At 38.2% G+C, this 20,721-nt stretch overlaps 1 protein-coding gene and 1 long non-coding RNA gene across 4 annotated transcripts; both read right to left on the reverse strand.

The window, feature by feature from the left end:
* Positions 1 to 4,918: 4,918 nt before the first annotated feature.
* Positions 4,919 to 5,462, reverse strand: LOC129725724 (uncharacterized). Its single transcript, XR_008728152.1, has 2 exons — positions 5,314 to 5,462; positions 4,919 to 5,252 (listed from the first exon to the last, which is right to left on the reverse strand). It is a non-coding gene; the product is annotated as an uncharacterized LOC129725724 (long non-coding RNA).
* Positions 5,463 to 7,962: 2,500 nt separating this feature from the next.
* On the reverse strand, positions 7,963 to 11,932 carry LOC129725725 (vacuolar protein sorting-associated protein 35). 3 transcript variants are annotated; one of them, XM_055681844.1, is made up of 7 exons: positions 11,598 to 11,932; positions 10,757 to 11,146; positions 9,898 to 10,700; positions 9,047 to 9,713; positions 8,776 to 8,990; positions 8,531 to 8,714; positions 7,963 to 8,471 (listed from the first exon to the last, which is right to left on the reverse strand). In XM_055681844.1, the coding sequence occupies exons 1-7, from the start codon at positions 11,598 to 11,600 to the stop codon at positions 8,310 to 8,312; spliced, it is 2,424 nt and encodes an 807-aa protein (XP_055537819.1). In that variant the 5' UTR covers positions 11,601 to 11,932; the 3' UTR covers positions 7,963 to 8,309. The 3 variants fall into 3 exon arrangements, with proteins under 3 accessions (XP_055537819.1, XP_055537818.1, XP_055537816.1); XM_055681843.1 differs by lacking the exon at positions 11,598 to 11,932 and adding an exon at positions 11,325 to 11,505 and having other exon boundaries at positions 9,904 to 10,700; XM_055681841.1 differs by lacking the exon at positions 11,598 to 11,932 and adding an exon at positions 11,325 to 11,505.
* Between the last annotated feature and the right edge of the window lie 8,789 nt (positions 11,933 to 20,721).

Genomic DNA, 20,721 nt, shown 5'->3' on the forward strand with positions numbered 1-20,721 from the left:
GTATTGTGTATTTTTTTATATATCACTTCCGATTCTTTGAAACTGTGATAGGGGAACTGCTCCATTATTCATCTCAGCCCGTATATTCATCTCATTCAACATGTAAACATAATTGAAAACAGGAAAAAACGCATATTTTCTTCTCAAATCAATCTGCTAATCCATGGAATGGATTCTTCTTAGTTCAGTTTAGATTCCTCATAAAGTATAATCTTCAAAAACTCACTTAAAAGCACTAAATTTGATATTATAGTCGGGCATCAGCACCAGTGATGCCACATATACAGATTCATCTGCATTTATACAGTTTTTTGCGTATTTTTCATACAGATATCTGCATATACAGATTACAGATTTTCTGGAAATAATACAGATTTATACAGATTCTTTTGGTTATCATGGGGTCGTAAATTAAACTACTTTATATAGTTGAAAAATATAAATTAACTCAAATGCGGTGGAGCGTGTCGGAGGTTTTATTATATTCATATGTTACGCATAAACGTGTGCATGAATGATTTCGCGGAGAAAATATTAAACAAGCTATATTGCATTTTTTTTCGAGAAGGATATATCCAGTACATATGCAAATTTTATTTTACAGATTTTTTCAAATTTTACCAAGGTGATAAGATTTTTTGCGCTCCAAAATACAGATGAAAATGTGGCATCACTGATCAGCACTCGAAAACTCGTTCAATTCAATCACCTACCTCAGAAAACAAAATCCGCGCATCGTTCTAAACGGCTACAACGGGACTCGTTCAGCAGCCAACCAAAGTTTTTTTTATCAGTAGTTGACCGCTTTTCATTTTAATCACTAAACAAAATCACTCACTACACTAAGAATACTTTAATCTTTGAAATGTTCACCTCAAATTTCCTAAAACAAGCTTGAATTAGCAGAAATATATCAGATGAATTTCTGCAATTCCTGAATTTTATCTGTATGTATTCTCATCTGTTTTCACTGCGTAGAAAAAAATCAATAGTTGCCAAATCAGTTTCTGTTAATACGAAAAAATCATACTGAAAATGTTGAATTATTCTGACATAATTGACATAAATTTACAGCACTGTAATGGTTACCTAGGTTACCAGTTTTGCACGTAAACAACTGCAGCGGATATCTAGGTAACCTCCTACGACGGGCTGCGGCTACTTTCATTCATGATAATGTGTTTCATTCATGATTAACAGTGTGATGAATATGGGGGCGTCGTGAGATGAATAATTGAGCATTGATTCAAGTTTTGAGATGGATATGGAAGCGTTGTGAAAAATGGTTTTGTTTTACAAAATTTAGGATAAATCTAGCTAATTTTACTAAATATACAATGCTAAACGATTCCATAAGAGTACTTAAGCATATTTAGTTTATTTGTTCAATGAAAATTTGGTGTTTAATCCGTGCATTCTTCGTGAATATCGGCTTAATGAGATGAATAATGGAACAGTTCCTCTATGCTATACGGTAAGGTTTTGCCTTTCTCCTAGAAAGGTATAGCAATCACTGAAAAAAACTAAAGGGATAAAAGTGCTCAAAAGGGCCGAATGTCGTATATCACTCGACTCAGTTCGACGAGCTGAGCATTTTCTGTATGTGTGTGTGTGTATGTGTGTGTATGTGTGTGTGTGTAACGCTCTCCCAATCTCACTCGATTTTCTCAAAGATGGCTGAACCGATTTCAATGAAATTAATTGCAAATGGAAGGTCTAGTTGCCCTATAAGACCCTATTGAATTTTTTTGTAATCGGATTTTTAGTTTAGAGGTTATGTATCAAAATGTAAAAATCACGAAACATCAATATCTCAGAAACAACGCAACCGATTTGAACAAAATTAATTTCAAATGAACAGGCTACCTAAAAAACCCTTAACTTTTGAATTTTATGAAGATTTAACTTGTTGTTCAGAAGTAATAGAAAGTAACGTGTTCTGGAGACTATTTAATCTCACTCATATTTCTCAGAGATGGCTGGACCGATTTTCATAAAATCAGTGTCATATGAAAGGTCTTGTTGCTCCATAAAACCTTATTGATTTTTTTTGCAAACGGATTACTACTTTGCCTGTTGTGTTTAAAAATGTGAAATCCAGCTATGAAAAGAAACATATTCCGAAGACTACAAAAACTCACTCACTTTTCTCAGAGATGGTTGAACCGATTTCTATAAAATTAGTGTTAAATGAAAGGTCTAGCTGCCTCATAACACGCTATTGAATTTTGCTGTAATCGGACTGTAACTTCGTTCGTAATGTATTGAAATGTGAAAATCACAAAACTTCATTATCTTAGAAACTACACTACCGATCTGAACAATATTGATATCAGATGAATCATCAGATGATCAGCATTCATGTAAATCTATTTTTACAAATAACAAGTTTGAATGAGAAAAACAGGTTTGACTGTATTTAAAGTTTGTGTGGCCCCGAAAGTCAACTTTGAAAAAATGAATATTTATTGCTTTTTAACTATTCCTGTGATTTTTTTTTTCTTCCTAGGGTAACTATTTTGTGCTTCAGAGCAGCATTTTTTTCGATTATGTCAACCAGTGTTATAATCAAATTAAATAGGTACCAATAAAGCAACTAAACCTTCAATTTAAAACTAAGATTGTCCAGCCATCTTTGGCAAAACGAGTGAATTTAAAAAGTTCCCTGATCACGTTTCTTTTCATAACCTTTGAACTTCATGTTCAATTATCATAAAACTCGTTAGTTAGGGGTTTTTAAGACAGTCCGTTCATTTGATGCCTGTTTTGTTCAAATCGGTTGTGTAGTTTCTGAGATAATGGAGTTTCATAACTTTTACATTCTGATACATAACAGCCAAAGTTACACTCCGATTATAATAGAATTCAATAGGGTCTGATCAGGCAACTATACCTTTCTATTGCAACTTATTTCGTGAAAATCGGTCCATCGTCTCTGAGAAAAGTGGGTGAGTTCAAGCAGTCGTAGAAACATGTTTCTTCTTATAGCCTGATTTCACATTATTATACATAACGGACAAAGTTAAAGTCCAATAACAATAAAATTCAATAGGGTCTTATGAGGCAACAAGACCTTTCATATGACACTAATTTTGTGAAAATCGGTCCAGCCATCTCTGAAAAAAGTGAGTGAGTTTAAACAGTGTTTGAAACACGTTTCTTTGCATAACTTTTGAACTACATGTCCAATCATTATAAAATTATTTTACAAATGGTTCAAAAAACAAGCCCGTTCTTTTGATACCAATTTCGTTCAAATCGGTTGGGTAGATTCTAAGATAACGAAGTTTTGTGATTTTCACATTTTGATACATAACCTCGAAACTAAAATTCCGATTGCAATAAAATTCAATAGGGTCTTATGGGGCAGCTAGACCTTTCATTTGCAATTAGTTCCATGAAAATCGGTCCGCCATCTCTGAGAAAATTGAGTGAGATTGAGAGACCGTTACATACATACACACACACACTCACACACTCACACACACACACACACACACACACACACACACACACATACACACACACACACACACACTCACACACACACACATACACACACACACACACACACACACACACACACACACACTCACACACACACACACACTTAGAAAAACGTCCCGCGAAATGTCCCACATTTATCAAAAGTTAAGTAACATTTTACTCACTAATGTACCTCTAGAATAGCCAAATTTCAACAAACGTAAGGGCGGTATAAAACCATTCAGTGAAAAAACGAACTTCTGAAATTATGTTCACCGTTAAATGCTTCTGCCTCAGTTTTCTCCGGTTGCATAAGTATTCACAGTTCTTGCTTCGAACCTCTGGAACAAGCCTGATCCTGGAATTCAAGCCTTTTGACGTTGACTAACGTCTATATCGAAGTTAGGCGCCTGAATTTGAAAGTAATTCAACCAGGAAAAACCAGGGAATAGTGGTCAGGTTTTGAGCGCTTATTTTTCAGTCATTTATAATCAGGTTTTCGAGGTTTTGGCATCAATCGATCAGAAATTCTTTTACGGTTAAATTGATGTAACAAAAACAAACTATTGTTTGAGATACACTATTGAAGAATTGGTAATTAATATCGATTGTCTAAATCATACCGCGCAGCCAATCACTACCTCTCTTCCCAAGCACAATCGACACAAACGGATACAATCAATCTGACTTTGTTGTTATTGTTGTCGTCACTTTCTGTTTCCGATACTTATTCACGTTCCTTGTCATTCCATTTTCTACTTAACCCCTCCTTCTTTCTAGCTAACTGACGGAGCCTTGATATAAAAGGTACCGCTCGAGCATTTCACCCCATCAGTTTCATTACTAAGTCGTACCAATTACATACGGACGCTAGGTGTTAGCAGCTGAAAGGAGGAAAGACAAAATAGTACCGGTCATCTCGTGCCGGTTTCACCCGTAATGCTGGTGGCTGTTAGTAGTACATGGCTACTGAATAATACTAAAATGACTGGAATTCTGGACGGACTAACCAGTAAACAAGAATAATCGGCAACTGGCACCTTTTGGTGCCTCGAAGTTTTGTAAAAGAAGCGTTGCAATTCCCTCTACTATTTGTTTTAATGGTATATAAGAATACGGTGGTCAACGTCATGCAGTCGTGTCTTGAACACCACTCTCCTACTATTTAGCCACTATCGAGTAATTATGGATGACCGATACAATATCTAATTAGAGTACATGCAGAGGAAGTATATCGGTACTGGACACGGAAAAGTATGGAATGCTCAAAATCATCGCTAATATTCGTTTGCCAGTTATCTTGATCGCTACGAAATGCAAAGCTATCTTGCCGTAGCCGAGAATGAATCGAAAGTTTGATACTATAGAGAAAAACTATGTGAACTACTACTCGAAAAGCCAGAGGAAAAAACTTAATGAAATAAACTATTCGTTTAATGAAATAAACTATTCGTAAAAACATTTATTTAAGTCTTTGTAATTACCGAAGCTGGCTGGTTTATTGCAGCAGAACACTATAACTATTTCCACTATTTCCGAAAGTGCCATAACGCAAGCAGCGATTCTTTGAGTCCGCCACCGTTGTTACGGTTGGAATCGCTTATAAAAGCGACCAGCAGAATCCATTGCGAAAACACTGATTGCCTCTTATGTTCCAGTTCCCGTAGTTAAATTGTTAGATACTGCTGCTGCTGTTGAAGGTTGCCGTTGCAGCGGTTCCGACAGTCGAAATTGCACTCGCCAGAGATGTCCCATTACTTTGTTGGCTGAAATCACAACATCTACATTTTACTAACTTGAGAGTTTTAAATTACGATTGTAAAATACTCAAAATGTTTTCGAATTTCTTTATCCTTGCGGCTGCATTTCCTGTCGCGGGTGGGATCGAGGTTTATCACACAGCTTTTTCAAGGTATTTGTTTTTTTTTTTGCCTAGTTGAGATTATTCACATCGAAAACAGCTGCCAGAAAATCGATGTCAACATTATTCAATGAGATATACATGAAGGTGCGGAAAAAAAATTAGTCAACATAAGACAGTAAATCCTAAACAACGTCATGGTTAAAATCTGACAGTTAAAATACAACGTGGATCGAACAACACGGTTGGTGTTTCGAGTGTGAGATCTTAAGGTTAGTTGATTATTGTCTTCATAAACACTATAATGGTATACTTGTAGCATAAGCATTCTTCTCCCGCTATCTCTCCACCTTTATTTGCCTCATTGAATGAAATTCACCACTAATAAGGCAATCCACGGGTGACATTTTTTTGCTTGTACGTTTGTTATTGTTGCTGTTTTTCAAGCTGTAAAATCAAAACACGGCCAAAACCGAAATCTTTTAATGTCGGCAATAATATCAAAAGTGATTTTATATTGTTGTATTTAGGATTGGCACTCGCGATACTAGAGCTACCGGTCGGATAACATTTGTTTTTCACGCTTCTGGATCCGGATTGCATCCAAGTTGAGACCGATCGAACATACATAAAGCTGTCATAAGTTGAAAACAGACTGAAATCAGCTGATCGCAACTGTCTCGTGAATTGCCTTATCTCAGAGAAAAAAGGGTAAAACGCAAAAAAAGTGTGTTAGGCAGGATGGGGTAAAATATGCATTTTTCGGTTTTGTTTTTCAATAGTTACAACCCCAAAAAAAATTAAATGAGGATCGGTTTTAAAAATTAAAAGACATCGTTTGAGCGAATGAAAATTTTTGACGGGAAACCTCTATTGCAGCACTCCAGCTTGTCGCCCTTTCTGTAGATGCGATATTCTAGTGATAACCCGGTGCACGACTCTAGCCAGTGTTTCTTCACCGTATTTCAGCAGCTCGCTAGAAAGTTTGTCCACTGCTTTGTTTTTCAGTTCGCCAATCTGCTCTATCACCAGGATCAGAGGCTGCAATCCTGTTATCTCCTATTCGTGCCCCAAGATCAATTGCCATACTGTCCTCGCGCTTTACTGCATTGGCATTTAGATACTCATCGAAGTGCTGCTCCCACCTATTGATCACCTTGCACTCGTCCGTGAGAAGGTTGCCGTCCAAGCTCCTGCACATATACGCCTGCGGCAAGTAGCCTTTGCGCGAGTTGTTCAGCTTCTCGTGAAACTTCCAAGTGTCTTAAGCTTGGCTTAAGCTACGCGGTCTCCGTCTGCTTCTTCCTTCGGAGAACTGAGATTTGACTGACTTGACTTTGTTCCGTGCTCGTCGTTCCACGTTCGTTCTCGCACGCTGTTTCACGCCCGTGTTGCGTTTTTCTTCTCGACTAACTGTTTGCGCTTATTCCCGTGTAACCCCGGCGCCCGCAGTTGCTCAATATTTGGTCAGTCGTCGAGAATTCGACCTCACGCATACGGCTACTAGCTAGTGGTCCGAGTCTATATTCGCACTGCCGTAGATGCGAACGTTGATGAGTCGGAGAAGAACCTTCGTCAATTAGAACGTGGTCGAATTGATTCTCTGTCTGTGAGTCGGGTGATTCCCAGGTGGTTTTGTGGATATCTTGGCGGGGGAAGAAAGTGCTTTGGACTACCACACCACGGGGGGTTGCAAAGTTCACACATGATGTTGATGGAAAAATGTATTCGATCGGATATGGAACCAGTATGAAACAGTAAAGATCCCGTATTAGCCTTTTATGCTAGGTAAATTCGTTTTGGAGCTAAAAAGCCGTTCAAAAAAATCGCGTATCGGTTGAAAGTTTTTTCCTGATTGGTTTTCAGTTTTCCCTGGTTTCCCTGTTAAAAAAATAAACTCCTTGAAATTCCCTGATTTTCCAAGTTTCTTCAGATTTTCGCCACCCTGTCCTTCATATGCGTAGTGCACGGTGGTGATACTATAGTTGAAGAACCGGCCCTTTATCCTCAACTTGCACATCCTCGCGTTGGTCGGCTGCCACCCCATCACGCATGGATTTTGCTCATCGTAGATTATCCTGTCGCATGTCAGAAAGCAGAGCGATTTGCAGTTCCATGTTCCGAATTTCCAATCGTAGTTCTTATTTCGTTGCCTAGGTGCCGAGCCTTCCCTAACCCCTTGTTTGCCAGGGGACCATCGTTTCGGCTCTGTTTAGAGTCCCACACTGACACCGGCTGATTATTCAGATCCTAACATGGAGATCAGACGCTGTTTTGAGCCGCACCATCTTGGTGAGCAGACGATCGGTTAGGCGAAGCATTTCTTCTATCGCCAAAGCATGATTTACGCGTCAATGATCGCCGTGAACCGTACTGAGAACCAATCAGGCGTAGAGATAAAACATATGACCGAAATCTACGAGCAAACAGTCAGAAACTTAAAAAGAAAAAAAAGTGTTGAGTAAACATTTAAAGAATATTTTAGTCGAGGTAAGCGGTCAGCGAATAACACTTTTTATAAACCTTTGATACAAAACCTAACCAACGAAAAAATACTTCGTCGATATCCTTAGATCAAGCACAGATCTTCTTCAACTATTTGAAAAAAAAGTTGGTAATATTAAATACGTATTATTTCCAAACGTATATTATATTCAAGTGACATGCAGTTTGATGTCAGTGCAATGATACGGAACTACTAATAATAATATTCAATATATGATGCTCCTACACTTTTACATGGTATGTAAACTTTAGTATAACTTTACCATTTAATCAATAGATACACGTTTCATTCACTATCATAATTCATTCCTAAAACCAACAACTATTCACGATCAACATGTTGGACACGGATACTTTTGCTTCCCTAACAGCGACTCGAGTAAGCAACTCGGACGCGAAATGTCAAAATGAAACGAATGCTGAGGAGGAGTGTGTTAATCCTACCTAGGCGCTCAGCTTAGTTCAGTGTAATTCCAGCAAACGAAACCTCCAAACTGCCGTCGTTGGTCTCCACACGACTTCGAATGTGAGCCAGCGTGTTCTGATAGTGCATCTCGATTTGCTTCGTTTCCTCTGTCGGTTCCAGATTGGGTAGTTCTTCGTTGATTTTGGCGATCAACTAGAATTAGGATGCAAACGGTTATTTGGGTAACAAATCAACTTACTGAAATAAAGTACCTGATTAAGCATAGACACTGTAATCTGAGTGTTCCCTCGTTGATAGTAGAACAAGTAATGATTGAGTAACTCAACGTATAACTGTACCTGGACTCCCACGTCTAGACATTGCGATGCAATCTTGGCTGCTTTTTTAAGACACTCGAGCGTTCGCTTTTCATCACGCAGTTCCTGACCGCTTTGCCTGGAGAAAAAAAAAACAACCGATTAGCTAGTATTATATTTTTACACACAATGGTTCTTACTTTCCACTCCAGAATAGACTGGCACAGGTTACGACCGCCCGACACTGGTCGGGTTTCTTCAATAACTTTGAAGCCGCCAGGGCGCAGTTAGTACGCAGTGGTTCAGCGTTCTCCTCGGAGAAACATGTCATTTGTTCCACCGTAGAAACGATCAACGTGATGGCAGCGAACTGCGATTTTGAATCGGAGATTTCGTCCTCGTACAAGGAAAATGCCTGAAAATTTACTTTCAAAAATTAAGAACAAATTTAATCAAATTCGATAGACTAACCTGTGTCATAAAGTCATACGCGACGGATTCATGGTTTGTGTAGGCAATTTGCCCAATGCAGAGCGCACCCTGTAGATACAATCGCAAGGCCAATTCTGGCAGCTCCGATTTCGCTAGTACAGCAATGGTACTATGACAGAACTGCAATATTTTCTGACACTTTTTGTCCCACATTTCATCCTCGGCGGCGATGGCTTTGTACTTGTAAGCCAACTGATACGCCTGAAACACCAGCGGAGGCAACACAAACCGTATCCGCTGTTGCCCACCAAGCCCAAAATGCTTCCTGGCGGCGGTCAGAATTTTGTACTGCGTATCCGGGTCGTCGGAACGCAGCAGATGCACGAAACGACCAACAATTCCTTGCTCTTCGGCAAAATCTTCCGCATCGATCTTATCGGCCGGTTGATCTTCCTGATCACGAATCAACGGGGAAAGCATCGTCAACACGCTATCCACGTGCTCTGCCGACGGAACTTGGGTTTCATTCTCCAGTACGTTCATTACGATGTACAGTGATAGAGCCTTCCGAGAGGTGTAGTCAAACTTCTCCAGTAGCGGGGTGAAAAATTGCAGTTGAAAAATGGTCAACACATTATTGTAGAAATCGACACACAGACGCAGTAACCGGGATAATTCCTGGTTTACCGAGAGGGAGTGTGAAATGCTGCAAAGAGTTTGAAATCGTTTTTTAGTTAACCAAAAACTACAAAATAGTTCCACGAAGTGGAACTTATCTCGAAAAGTTGTTAGGCATCAGATGCATGAATGGTGGTAACAAATAAAAAATTAAACGAAAGAAAACCAAACGTTACATCAACTCAAAACCACCTGATGCCGGAGGAAGTTACCAATACTTGGTCATGTTCAGCCTATCCAGAATTTGCGCCGTTGTTTCCAGCACTTTATCCACATAGTCCACACGATCGGGGTACACCTTCTGAGCAAGACTGACGAGCGCAACCTGCAGCGAAACGGTGTCCTCGAGCGGCATATCCGTGCGCAGTTGAACAATGTACGCAATCTGGGTGCTGAAGACTTCAAACAGCTGCACATCCGATGGAATAGCAGATATAATTTCCGTTCCGGAAGTGGTCTGGGTGACCTTGCCGTTTCGTTGATTATATAATGCCAAACGATCGATTAACGAAATGATGATGTTCTTCACATTGACACCGGATTGCAGTTGAGCGCAGGATTTCAAGAAAGGATCCAATGTCTGTAAATGGAACTCATCCGGAAACACCTGGATGATGCACTCCATCAAGTATTCCTGAGCGATGGCATCCCGACAACTGACTACTTGCTCCAGAATTCCGGGCAGAATCAATCGTTGATAAATCTCGAGGCTGGCTGATTCGAGCTGCGATAATCGAACCAAATTTGTGCCAACTAAAATCTTCAGCTCTTCACGTTCTTTCTCACGACGGGAACGCTCACTGGAATGCCCCTGGTGCTGGATGCGCACCCAGAGTTTGTTCATTTCCGCAAAGTTAGTTAGAACGAAATCGATCGCATCAATGACAATGCCTTCGTTCTCATCCGTATTAGTCAGCGTATCCGGCAGGATGTTACGCGTGCATTGCAGCAGGTAATTCCGAAGGAACAAACCCCTGAGTGGGTGCTGAACTCCTCGACACATTTCGACGAGATCCTAAAAATCCGAAGATGTTATTAAACCAACATTTAGGTATTGAACAAGTTTCATACCTTCAAAATACTTCGTTTCAGTGACGAATTGGTTTTAATGTACACCAATCCGACTGTGATCAGTAGATACAGTCGGGGTACAATGTTTCCGGCATACTGTACGTGCTCATACAAATCCGGTACCTTGAAACCCTTCTGGAACTCATCCAGCAGATAGTGTTCGAAGTGGCGCAGCTCATCCGTGATTGCCATGTACAGTTCGTAGTAGCTTTTCGGGGACAACAGCGAGGTTCGCAGCTCACCCAGCATTGTCGAAGCGCAACGCATCGCTTCCATAAGTCGCTTCTTGTCCAGAAAGCGCTTCATCTGGAACGATTGCGTTCGCACTACCGTGATCGCATCGCTCAATAGTTTGTCCTGCTCATCCAAGGAGTTGATTGGCGTTTGAGGCTGCAAAAAAGAAACCCTACTTTATTACACCATGTTTTTTAATTGATGATTGCAGTTGAAGCATTGACACTAGCGAATTGAATTATACCGTAAGCAGTTTTCCTTGACCTCCTAATTAAAAGATACGATAAGCTACACGTAGTATCCCACATTTAAAGCATAACATTGGACTTCATACCTCATCGCGAGAGGGTGCCCTCCTGTAAAGCGCCGACGGGTCGTAATTGGCCGAGTTCCATAAGTACATCTCAAACACTACCTATCAACTACTAAATCTACGATAAACTATAAAGACTGCCCAAACTAGACTAATAGCACACATTAAAGCCTAGCTGCCCACGCTGGAAGAAAAAGTGATACTGACTGCTGATAACTACAATTCGGCCTACACAATACACTGATAGCAACGCCCAGAGTGAGAAAGAGCAGCAGTAATAACTTAAAAACATACCATGTTTGAGTTTAACCGTGTGCTATGCTTTTGCCCCTCCTGCAATAATAGGTTTCAGCTTCTGATAATTTCACCGACCAAATCGGGTGACTCTTTCGGATTGCAGGTAATGCAACGGGACGAGCTTAACTTCTGCACCGCGATCGGTTCGCCTTCCAAAACTACAAACCAAATTCACTTTGTGGCGCAGCAAACACTTAGATTTTTGCACACTTTTGTGCTATTTTCAATTTCCGATAATTATCAATCTATTTCTAATTGACTGCGAAAGATGTGTGGGTTATGGAACTGGATGCACTTTTTTTTCGCAATCACCGATGTGACAGCTCAGCTCACAAAGGTAAATTACAGCATACAAGGGGCTCATCAATGGTTGCGGCGTGAACGTGACAGGTTTTCGGGGAATGGCAAAATATTACACAGCACCTTATTTGATGGATGTGAAAACAGATTTGCTCAAAACAGAACGCGGTCTATCCCAAACACCGCACTTGAATCAAAAGCCGCGCTGAGTTGACGGCGGCAACTGAAAAGCTTTTCAGACTAATAAAAAATCTATCAAATAATGCACTCAGTTGGTGACATCTCTCTATATCTGTTTTGAGCATAATGATTCATAATATAAATTTAGATTAGTTTGTAAACCTGACACTCCTGACCTACACGGTAAGAGTCGAAAACCCATTAATGGGTATTGTTGTACCCATTTTTTCTGTCATATGCGGCTGTCAAAAGAATGGGTAAATTTAAAAATGTGAAATGGGTAAAATTGTACGCATTAGAAAGACATGTTCTTAGAAAAAAAGGGTCATTTGTTTACCCATTAATGGGTGAAAAAATACTTCAAGCATCGTTTTAGTTTGCTCTGTCGATTTGTTCGCACGCGTTACTTCTACGATCTGTTTTGTTTATTATTTGCCAACAATTGCCATGGAAGGACTTTAAAAGAGATTCGATACTGCGTCGTTTAAGAAGTTGCAAGGTAAACAGTATGTTATATCAAGTATTGAATTTTACAATGTGAGATTTTTTTTATATTAGGTCTAGAATGTTCACTATCCGTCTGGTATTGGCTTTGTTGCAGAGAATAGCGATTCTGACAATTGATGATAGCAGATAAAATACTCCTGTTTTCGTAAATAAGATTCATTTTTGCAAATAATTAAAAATAATTGATTTCACTTTCACTTCTTTTCATTTTTTTGAGTGATAATCACAAAGTTTCCGTTTATTTAATAATGGATAAAATTTCACCCATTTCCTTGAGAAAATTCAATTCTCAAAATGAGTGATTTTGTACCCAGTTTTTGAGGTTCAATCGGTTTAGCCGTTAATGGGTAAATCGAGTTTACCCACTGAATGGGTTGGCTCACTTATTGGCGAAATGGTTGAAAAAGTACCCATTAATGGGTTTTCGACTCTTACCGTGTAAGCGACAGTTGGCCCATATATTTTCTTTCAAATTAACGTCAACGCAACGCAAACATATCCATTGTGTTTGGGCCTTCAGTGTGCTGTTAAAAACGAAGATAGAAAAAAAAAACAGATAGATTCAATTTTGGCTCTAGGGCATCTGCACAATGCATATGTATTAGTCATCTTTGGGCAGGCAAAAGTGACAGCTCCATATGATTAACATGGACCGGCCAGAGCAATTTAATTCAAATATTTTTTTAAGAGTATTCAACTATGCAAAGCAAAGCCTATGTGCTACATTCCGATTCGGAACTCGACCTTCTGTTTATTATACATAGACTTCGTAGCCAACTGTTAAATGTACAGGACAATTGCGGGGCTAGCGCTACGATCCTACTGACACTCTCCCGAGCCGAACCTCGAACCTACGCTCTAAAGATTTTTTACAAAATGAATCAATAAAATGATAATTATCACTAAATATAGATATTCGAAATTCTCTGCCACAAAAAAAAATCCGTCAAGTAATTGATGATTAAATCTTGATTCGCCACAACGGAAACAAATGGTAAATCCGCAATGTGTGCCCAACAGATGCTATGCAGGTAGGTATGTGCGAACAAAATAGATTTGGCAACCAAGAAGAGAATTTTGTTTTAGAGTTGCAGTGCACAGTGTGGCAAATAAGTTTCAGTTTCTGTAGTAAGAATAATTCTTCTCGAGTCTATGCGATGCTTGCATATGGTCGTTATATTTTCATGATAATAATGAAATGATACATAAAAAATTTGTCATGTCAAACAAAAACGTTTAGAAAGCATTTTTATCGTCAGCTAAAAAGCCATTACTGGTAGGTAACATGTATGTGATGGTGGGTTAAGGGCATCCTTAACAGTGCGCTTCTATACCCCGTTTGGCAGCGCTCTATCATCACTTCATACCGTACCGGTCGCTGCTAAACGCGCTAGAAAAAATAGTAGTCGGGCCTTCGGGAAGCATCGCGCTCTCATGATTGGCAGTCCGGTAACAGTGCTGCTAAAGGTTTTCGCTGGATGAAACGTCAAACAGAAACGATAGCAACAACCGGTGTGAAAACGGGTGAGTGCTAGGCTGACCAGACGTACCGTTTTGAACGAGACAGTACCGTTTTTTCGACTATTTTTAACCGTCCCGTCTTTTTGCCATTTTGTACCGATTTCGGATACTCCTTGAAAAAATCTAAAATAGAGCTTTGCATTGAAACTCTTCCTAAATGGAAAATAAGTTTTCAAGCAGCCAGAATTTTTTTCAATATTACTGAGTACGACACTACCGCACCACTGGAAGGACATCCCCTATCGTGAACTGACGAAAAAGTCGCGATTGAAAGTTGAGACCATGATAATTGTTAGTCAAAATCTCGATCATCATGTGACAAATTTCAGGAACTCATTGCAAAAAATCACACAAATTCAGGGTCGGGATAGTGCATCAAAGCAATGTTTAATTGTTTGCATGCTTCGGTAGGAAAGAATTTTCAAAAATCAATTTCATCATGTGGCCCGTTTTTTGAACCCATTTTTAACCCGAGAAAATCTGGTCAGCCTAAGTGCGTAAAATAGCCACGCTAAGGCAGTCATGGTTAATACATGCTAAATTTAAATATTAACACATACATGATGTTTTCTCGACCAAAATAATTAAAAATGATCCCAAATTAAGCTCAGAATTGCCAAAAAAAAACCTTTGAAGTCCAGAAAAACCGAAATAGAAAATGATCTTGAATTCAGCTCAGAATGGCCGAAAACTCCTTATAAAGGCCCAGAAAAGCCAAAATAAAAATTAATCCCAAATAAAGCTCAGAATTGCCAAAAAAAACCTTGTAAAAGCCAGAAAAATCAAAAAACAGAAAATGATCCCAAATTGAGCTCGGAATGGCCGAAAATCCCTTCCAAAGGCCAGAAAAAGCCAAAAGGCCGAGATAGAAATGATCCCAATGTAAGCTCAAAATTGCCGAAAACTCCTCACAAAGGCCAAATAGAAAATTGTCGTGCTTGGCAGACATCTTCGCACACGTCCGTTCGTCAACGCGATAGTCCAAAAACTGACTCAAATTTTGATCTCTCCTATAAAATGTAACTCTCCCTTTCTCTTTTTTTTTTGCATCTTCATAAACAGTCAATATGGTACATTTACTCGTTTCCAATTCTTTCCTCTCTCGAATGACTATGGATTTTTCTGAGTTTCTCGTAACTTGTGCGCTACTCTCGTGACTTGCCGGCTATCACGGACACACGTTTTTCGACACAGATTCGTTTGGCGAAACACACACACGTTTGCTCAAAAACCGTCTCGAAGCTGCAAAAGGGAATGTTCTTTCAAGATGCTATGGAAATGCAAACTGCACTGAAGTAATTGTTATTATTTGTTTCATCTATTTCTCTTGTTCTCTACAAAAATGATCCAAAATTAGGCTCCAGATGGTCGAAAAACCCTTCTAAATGCCGAAATAATAAATGATGAGCTTTTATCGCAATTCCGTAGAACATGATTGTTTAAATAACTTGTACCCTTCACTATTAGCTCTGTTCGAGTCAGAGAGGTTAGGTTACATCTCTTAAAAATGTATTTAAAAAGTCTGTAGCAATGAAAGTCAAGACAGGACCTGATATATGCACAAACTTGAGAAAAGTTTGATGGGATTATAGATTTTAGAATGCTTGAAACATAATCCATTATTCATTCAGAAAACAGAATATCAATTCTTGAATATTATATTCTACCGGGATTGAATGGAATGGCATTAAAATCAGTTGAGTTTATTTCTTCCGCGAATGTCAACATTGAATCTTCTAGTTTTTTAAGATTTGAAGATATCTTCAATCATTTTCTAGTTTTTTTTTTTTTCATAAGAATACCTTTAAGTTAAATTACAAAATCTAAGCTTAATAAACTATTTAAAATATTCTCATAAGAGAGCTCTTAACACTGTTCTTCGTTTTCAAACAATCTCAAGTCTGCTATATTTCTGGCAAAATAAAGTTGTCTTGCCCCTGGAGAGGAAGGTGATTTTTTCCTTTTTTACATAAATTAAATTCGCAAGCAAATTCGTTTTTTTTTTTGCATTAGTCAACACGAATTCTGCAACTTTGGACCTATTTCATTCGCATTGACATCGTTAATGATTTCTTTTTCGAAGTTGCTATAGTGATAGCGACGTGTTCGTCTCTGTCTTCAATTATTTTTTATCACACAACGAATTGATTTCAGGTTTTATTTTTTTGGGGAACCTTGAAATTTGTTGCACAAAAAATGCAGGTGATACATGAGTTATGCATACACTAAAATAATCTCACATGTTCAGATTATATGGGAGTGTTATAAATTTGCACTATTAAAACTTCCAATCAAAACGATGTGATCTAAAATGTGTCATGCATTCTTCATAGGATCGTCTGATAGACTCACATCATTACCAAGCTTTTAAAATAGATAAGCAAATCGTTTAAAACTAAAGAACATATAATCGATAAGACTCATTGGAAATGCCATAATTTATATTTTGACATACAATAACAATTTCATTGGAAAATCTCATGCATTCCTTGTTATTATTCTATAGCAATAACTTCACTAAAGGGACTGTTTCTTTCATATGATATGTACATGAAAACAAATCGAAGTGTTTGTTTATGAAAAATACAAGAATTTATTTTAAAAATAATATTTATTTTAAGAAATTGGTTACCTGTATATCTCTCATCGGAATAAAGCAATCCTAGCAAAAGCAAAAATGAACTACGTCGGTCGGTGGCGGTCACAACTTTCGAGAGATTTCACTACCGACTTCCTGACAAATGATGATTAAAAAGGAAATTACCGCTACAAGGTTGGCCACTTGATCCGAGTTCCAATGGTCTGTTCGTTGTTTGCCTGATGATACAATTTGATAAGTGCCAATTTCTTCGGTGTGATCTATAGTTGTGAATATCTATAGGTAAGTTCAAACTCAAATGAAGTAGAGAAAAATAACTTACCTATTGGAGATTAGGAAATATCCTTCCATTCGCACAGTTAGACGTCGTCGTGGTGTAGCCATTTTGAATCTGGATGATTCGATACCAAATCCAAACGTCAGAACAAAGGTTCACAGGTAAACTGAGTCCAAAGTCACGGCAACGTGTTTTTTATTGGATTTATCAATAAGATTTATATGTTGGTTGCTATACATGACGGTTTTATATATCTACTTTATGAAATGTATTGCGCAATATTGCCTGTGAATTTAACTTTTTACCACACATGTTGGACGTAAATAAATGTCAAATAAAATGCATATGAAAATCCGATAATTAATTTTTCATTGTGCGACTCGTTTAAATTATTGTATCATACGTATTTTACAAATGGATTTCTAATGGAATCAGTTATAATTAAGAGATCTTTTGGTACGATAAATTCATTGGACAAATTTAATAAAGAATATATGTCGACTTGTTTCCGTGTAGACAATTTGCAAACTAAAACGTGTCTGTGACAAAAATAGAAGTTACTAATATGTTGTGAAATTTGGTTCAAAAAAACGTTTCGATAATTCGTTTATTGTAATCATAAATTCTCACGGGTTCTATCAGATTTTTTCAATTATTTTACTGTAGCGATAATTCGTGAAAGTGACACACAAATTGCAAACACATAAATTAGCCTAAGCTCTACATCATCATAAAAACTGCTACATATTTCAGATGCATAGCCAGCTGATTTTTTATGTAAAATAGCAATATTGGAGCCGCACTATCGCTAAAACTATTTTTACAACATCGCATGGCAATGAGAACGAGTTCAGACGATTCTCAGTATTTTTTTGTTTGAGTTTAGCTTCAAAATTTAGAATTCTAAATGAAATAAGAAGCGAGTGAAAAAAAGCTGAAATTTTGTCTTGCGAAATTAGCAGTAAAAACTGGGTTACAGACAACACAAGCAGATTAATGGCTTGACCACGCGTTATAACTGTAGTGATCCGTTTAGGGACCATCCATTAATGATGTCACGCATTTAGGGGGGGAGGGGGTTTCAATTATTGTGACATTTTGTGACATATGGGGGAGGGGGGGTTAACTTGAGTGTGACATCACATTTCAACTAGAAAAAAAAAGCCACATACCTAACCACAGAGTTCAACTCAGAACTATTCATGATATTTGCATCATTCATTTATTAGTTCTACGATCCCTTTTTTGCTCAAGATTTGCTTTAGATAAAATAAATGACAATTTTTTGAAGTAGAATACTTCTCCCAGGAAGTTCGGCTACATAGGGATGTGAAATGAAAATCTAAAACCGAAAAAAGTGAAAAATATGTCCAATTTCAAATGCTAATAAATCGGTTAGTATTCGATGGATTATCGTTGTTGCAGCAATAGCTTGGAGAATCTTCTAAGATTCTTCCCAAATGCAGATAACTATAAATTTATTTTTCAAACTATTGTACTATTGAAAATAGTCAAGCCTTGTAAAAACGAAAACTTCGGCCTATAATTGGTCGTTATATGATTGCTTCCCAAGCACGGTCGACAGAATCATAGACCTTGCCATTTGAAATGTGCTATTTGGCGTATATAAGAGCCTGTTTCACCCGAAGCTGCTCATTATAATTCTAGACTGCAACAACAGCAGTCCTCCCTTAGCAGCAGCAGTAGCAATGCAGCGGATAACGGCCACAGCTGTGGTATGGCAACGGATAGCGGAGCGCGTCTCAGCATCGATAGCAGAACCAGGTGATGCAGGGCAGCGGATACCAATGGCAGCGTATAGCGTCCACTACTGTGGCAACGGGGATAGCGCAGCGGTTGACGTTGGTCTCAGCATCAATATAAGCAGGGCCAGCTGATGCAGTGCGGCATTTTAGTGAAATGCTGTCTCTGAGCGATAGCAGGCACACTTAGGGTGGCCAGCAGATTTCCAATTTCAAATTCCCGGTTAGAAATTGATGTTTTTCCCGGTTTTAAAACGCAAAAATATATGAGTTCAACCACGTTTATTCATTGACAAAATAAATTTGTGAAAGAATTTTGTTTTCGATATCATTATTTTATTTCAAAACTTGAAAAAGGGTTAACTACTTCGGCCTGTTGCTGTTGATTTTTCGACTTTTCATGGCTGAGGAAGGCAACTCGGCTCCTTGTGTAAATTACAAACGAATTATCTGGTATTATCTTATGTCTAGTACAAAGGGCACGTTTGGGGCGCGCAGAAAATGTCTTTCTCTCAAAAATTTCATCAATTCACTCAGCTAAACTCAAGATATAATTTAGAATCAATGTGTACCTCATGTTTCAGAGTATTTTCACATAAATTTTCAATTTATTTTGAACCGTTCTTTGGAACAATTTTCTGTCATTTGAGACTTACATTAATTCCTGGTTTAATTAAACTGTTTAAATGAAGCGATATTTGTAACTTTCTGCACTCTCTGGTTGAGATTTTCGGCGTTCGCTTTTAAATCCTATATATTTTCACAAATTTGTTATTGTAATTTGTAATTTTAAGTTTTATCCTTCCCTGGGTTTCGTAAGTTTTTGTTGGCGATTTGTAACCTAAGATTCAAATCTTGTTTTTTTTTTAAAGAATATTTTTACGTCAATTATAAATAATTCGGTACACAACTTTAAAACATACTCAGACATAAATGACATCAGACGTTGATCCTGTGAAGTGGTGATTGTTTTGATGTTTGATCGGCACTTACTGTCCTAATCAGTGCGAATGAGAAGGAAGACAAATTAGAGAAAAATAATCGCAGCCAACCGTTAATATACAGAACAATTGCGGGGCTAGCGCTAGGATCCTATTGACTCTAACGGTCGTCTCTCTTAGCCGAGATTTTAACATTTGACGACCGGCTTGTTACTGCAGCATCTTACCCCGAGAATGAATTAAATGGTAGCTTGAGTCTTCCAGTGTTTGTGAACTGGCAGAAAATATACAACAGATATACAACAGATCCCAAGCATGTAGTAAATGAAAAATAATGTTCAAAATAAATATGACAAATTTCCCGGTTTAGTATTGAAATTCCCGGCTTTCTCCCGGTTTTCCCGGTTCATTTTCGAATTCCCGGTTTTACAGGTTTTCCCGGTTCGCTGGCCACCCTGCACACTAGCAAATGCATCCAATGAAAAGAACGTTCTGGAAAGCTTCTCAGTGTTTATTTTCCCCCCAGAAATACTTTATTCGCACTGCCAGTGATAACGCAAAGATGTGATCTGCATCTTATCAGACATTGAATTAAACGACAAATTGTCCTTATCAGGATGAAATAAAAACCTAATTGGAGAGTTAATATTTTCTTTTAAATCAATTTACACTTTCAAGAAATTTGGAACAGATATATATTTGGCTTCATCTCCGTGTCTCAGAACGTACTGAATTATCTTTTCCTTCAGTCATGAGCACAACATCCAAAAAACTTTCATTATCAGCATAAAAAATAATTTTTCGCATAATTGAAATTCAAAAATTATCAAGTGCATATCATGACAAGCAACTATATTATTGAGAATGGTCAATCCTTATTGAAGCGCGAAATTCGACTGATCTGATTAGTCGTTGATATGATTGCTTCCCAAGCACGGTCGACAGAATCATAGACCTTGCATAGCAGCGTATAGCACTAAAACATTGGCATGGATACGGATAGCGTAGCAGTTGCAGCGGGTTTAGCATCGAT

This window comes from Wyeomyia smithii, chromosome 2 (assembly GCF_029784165.1).
Source record: "Wyeomyia smithii strain HCP4-BCI-WySm-NY-G18 chromosome 2, ASM2978416v1, whole genome shotgun sequence".
Classification (NCBI taxonomy): domain Eukaryota; kingdom Metazoa; phylum Arthropoda; class Insecta; order Diptera; family Culicidae; genus Wyeomyia; species Wyeomyia smithii.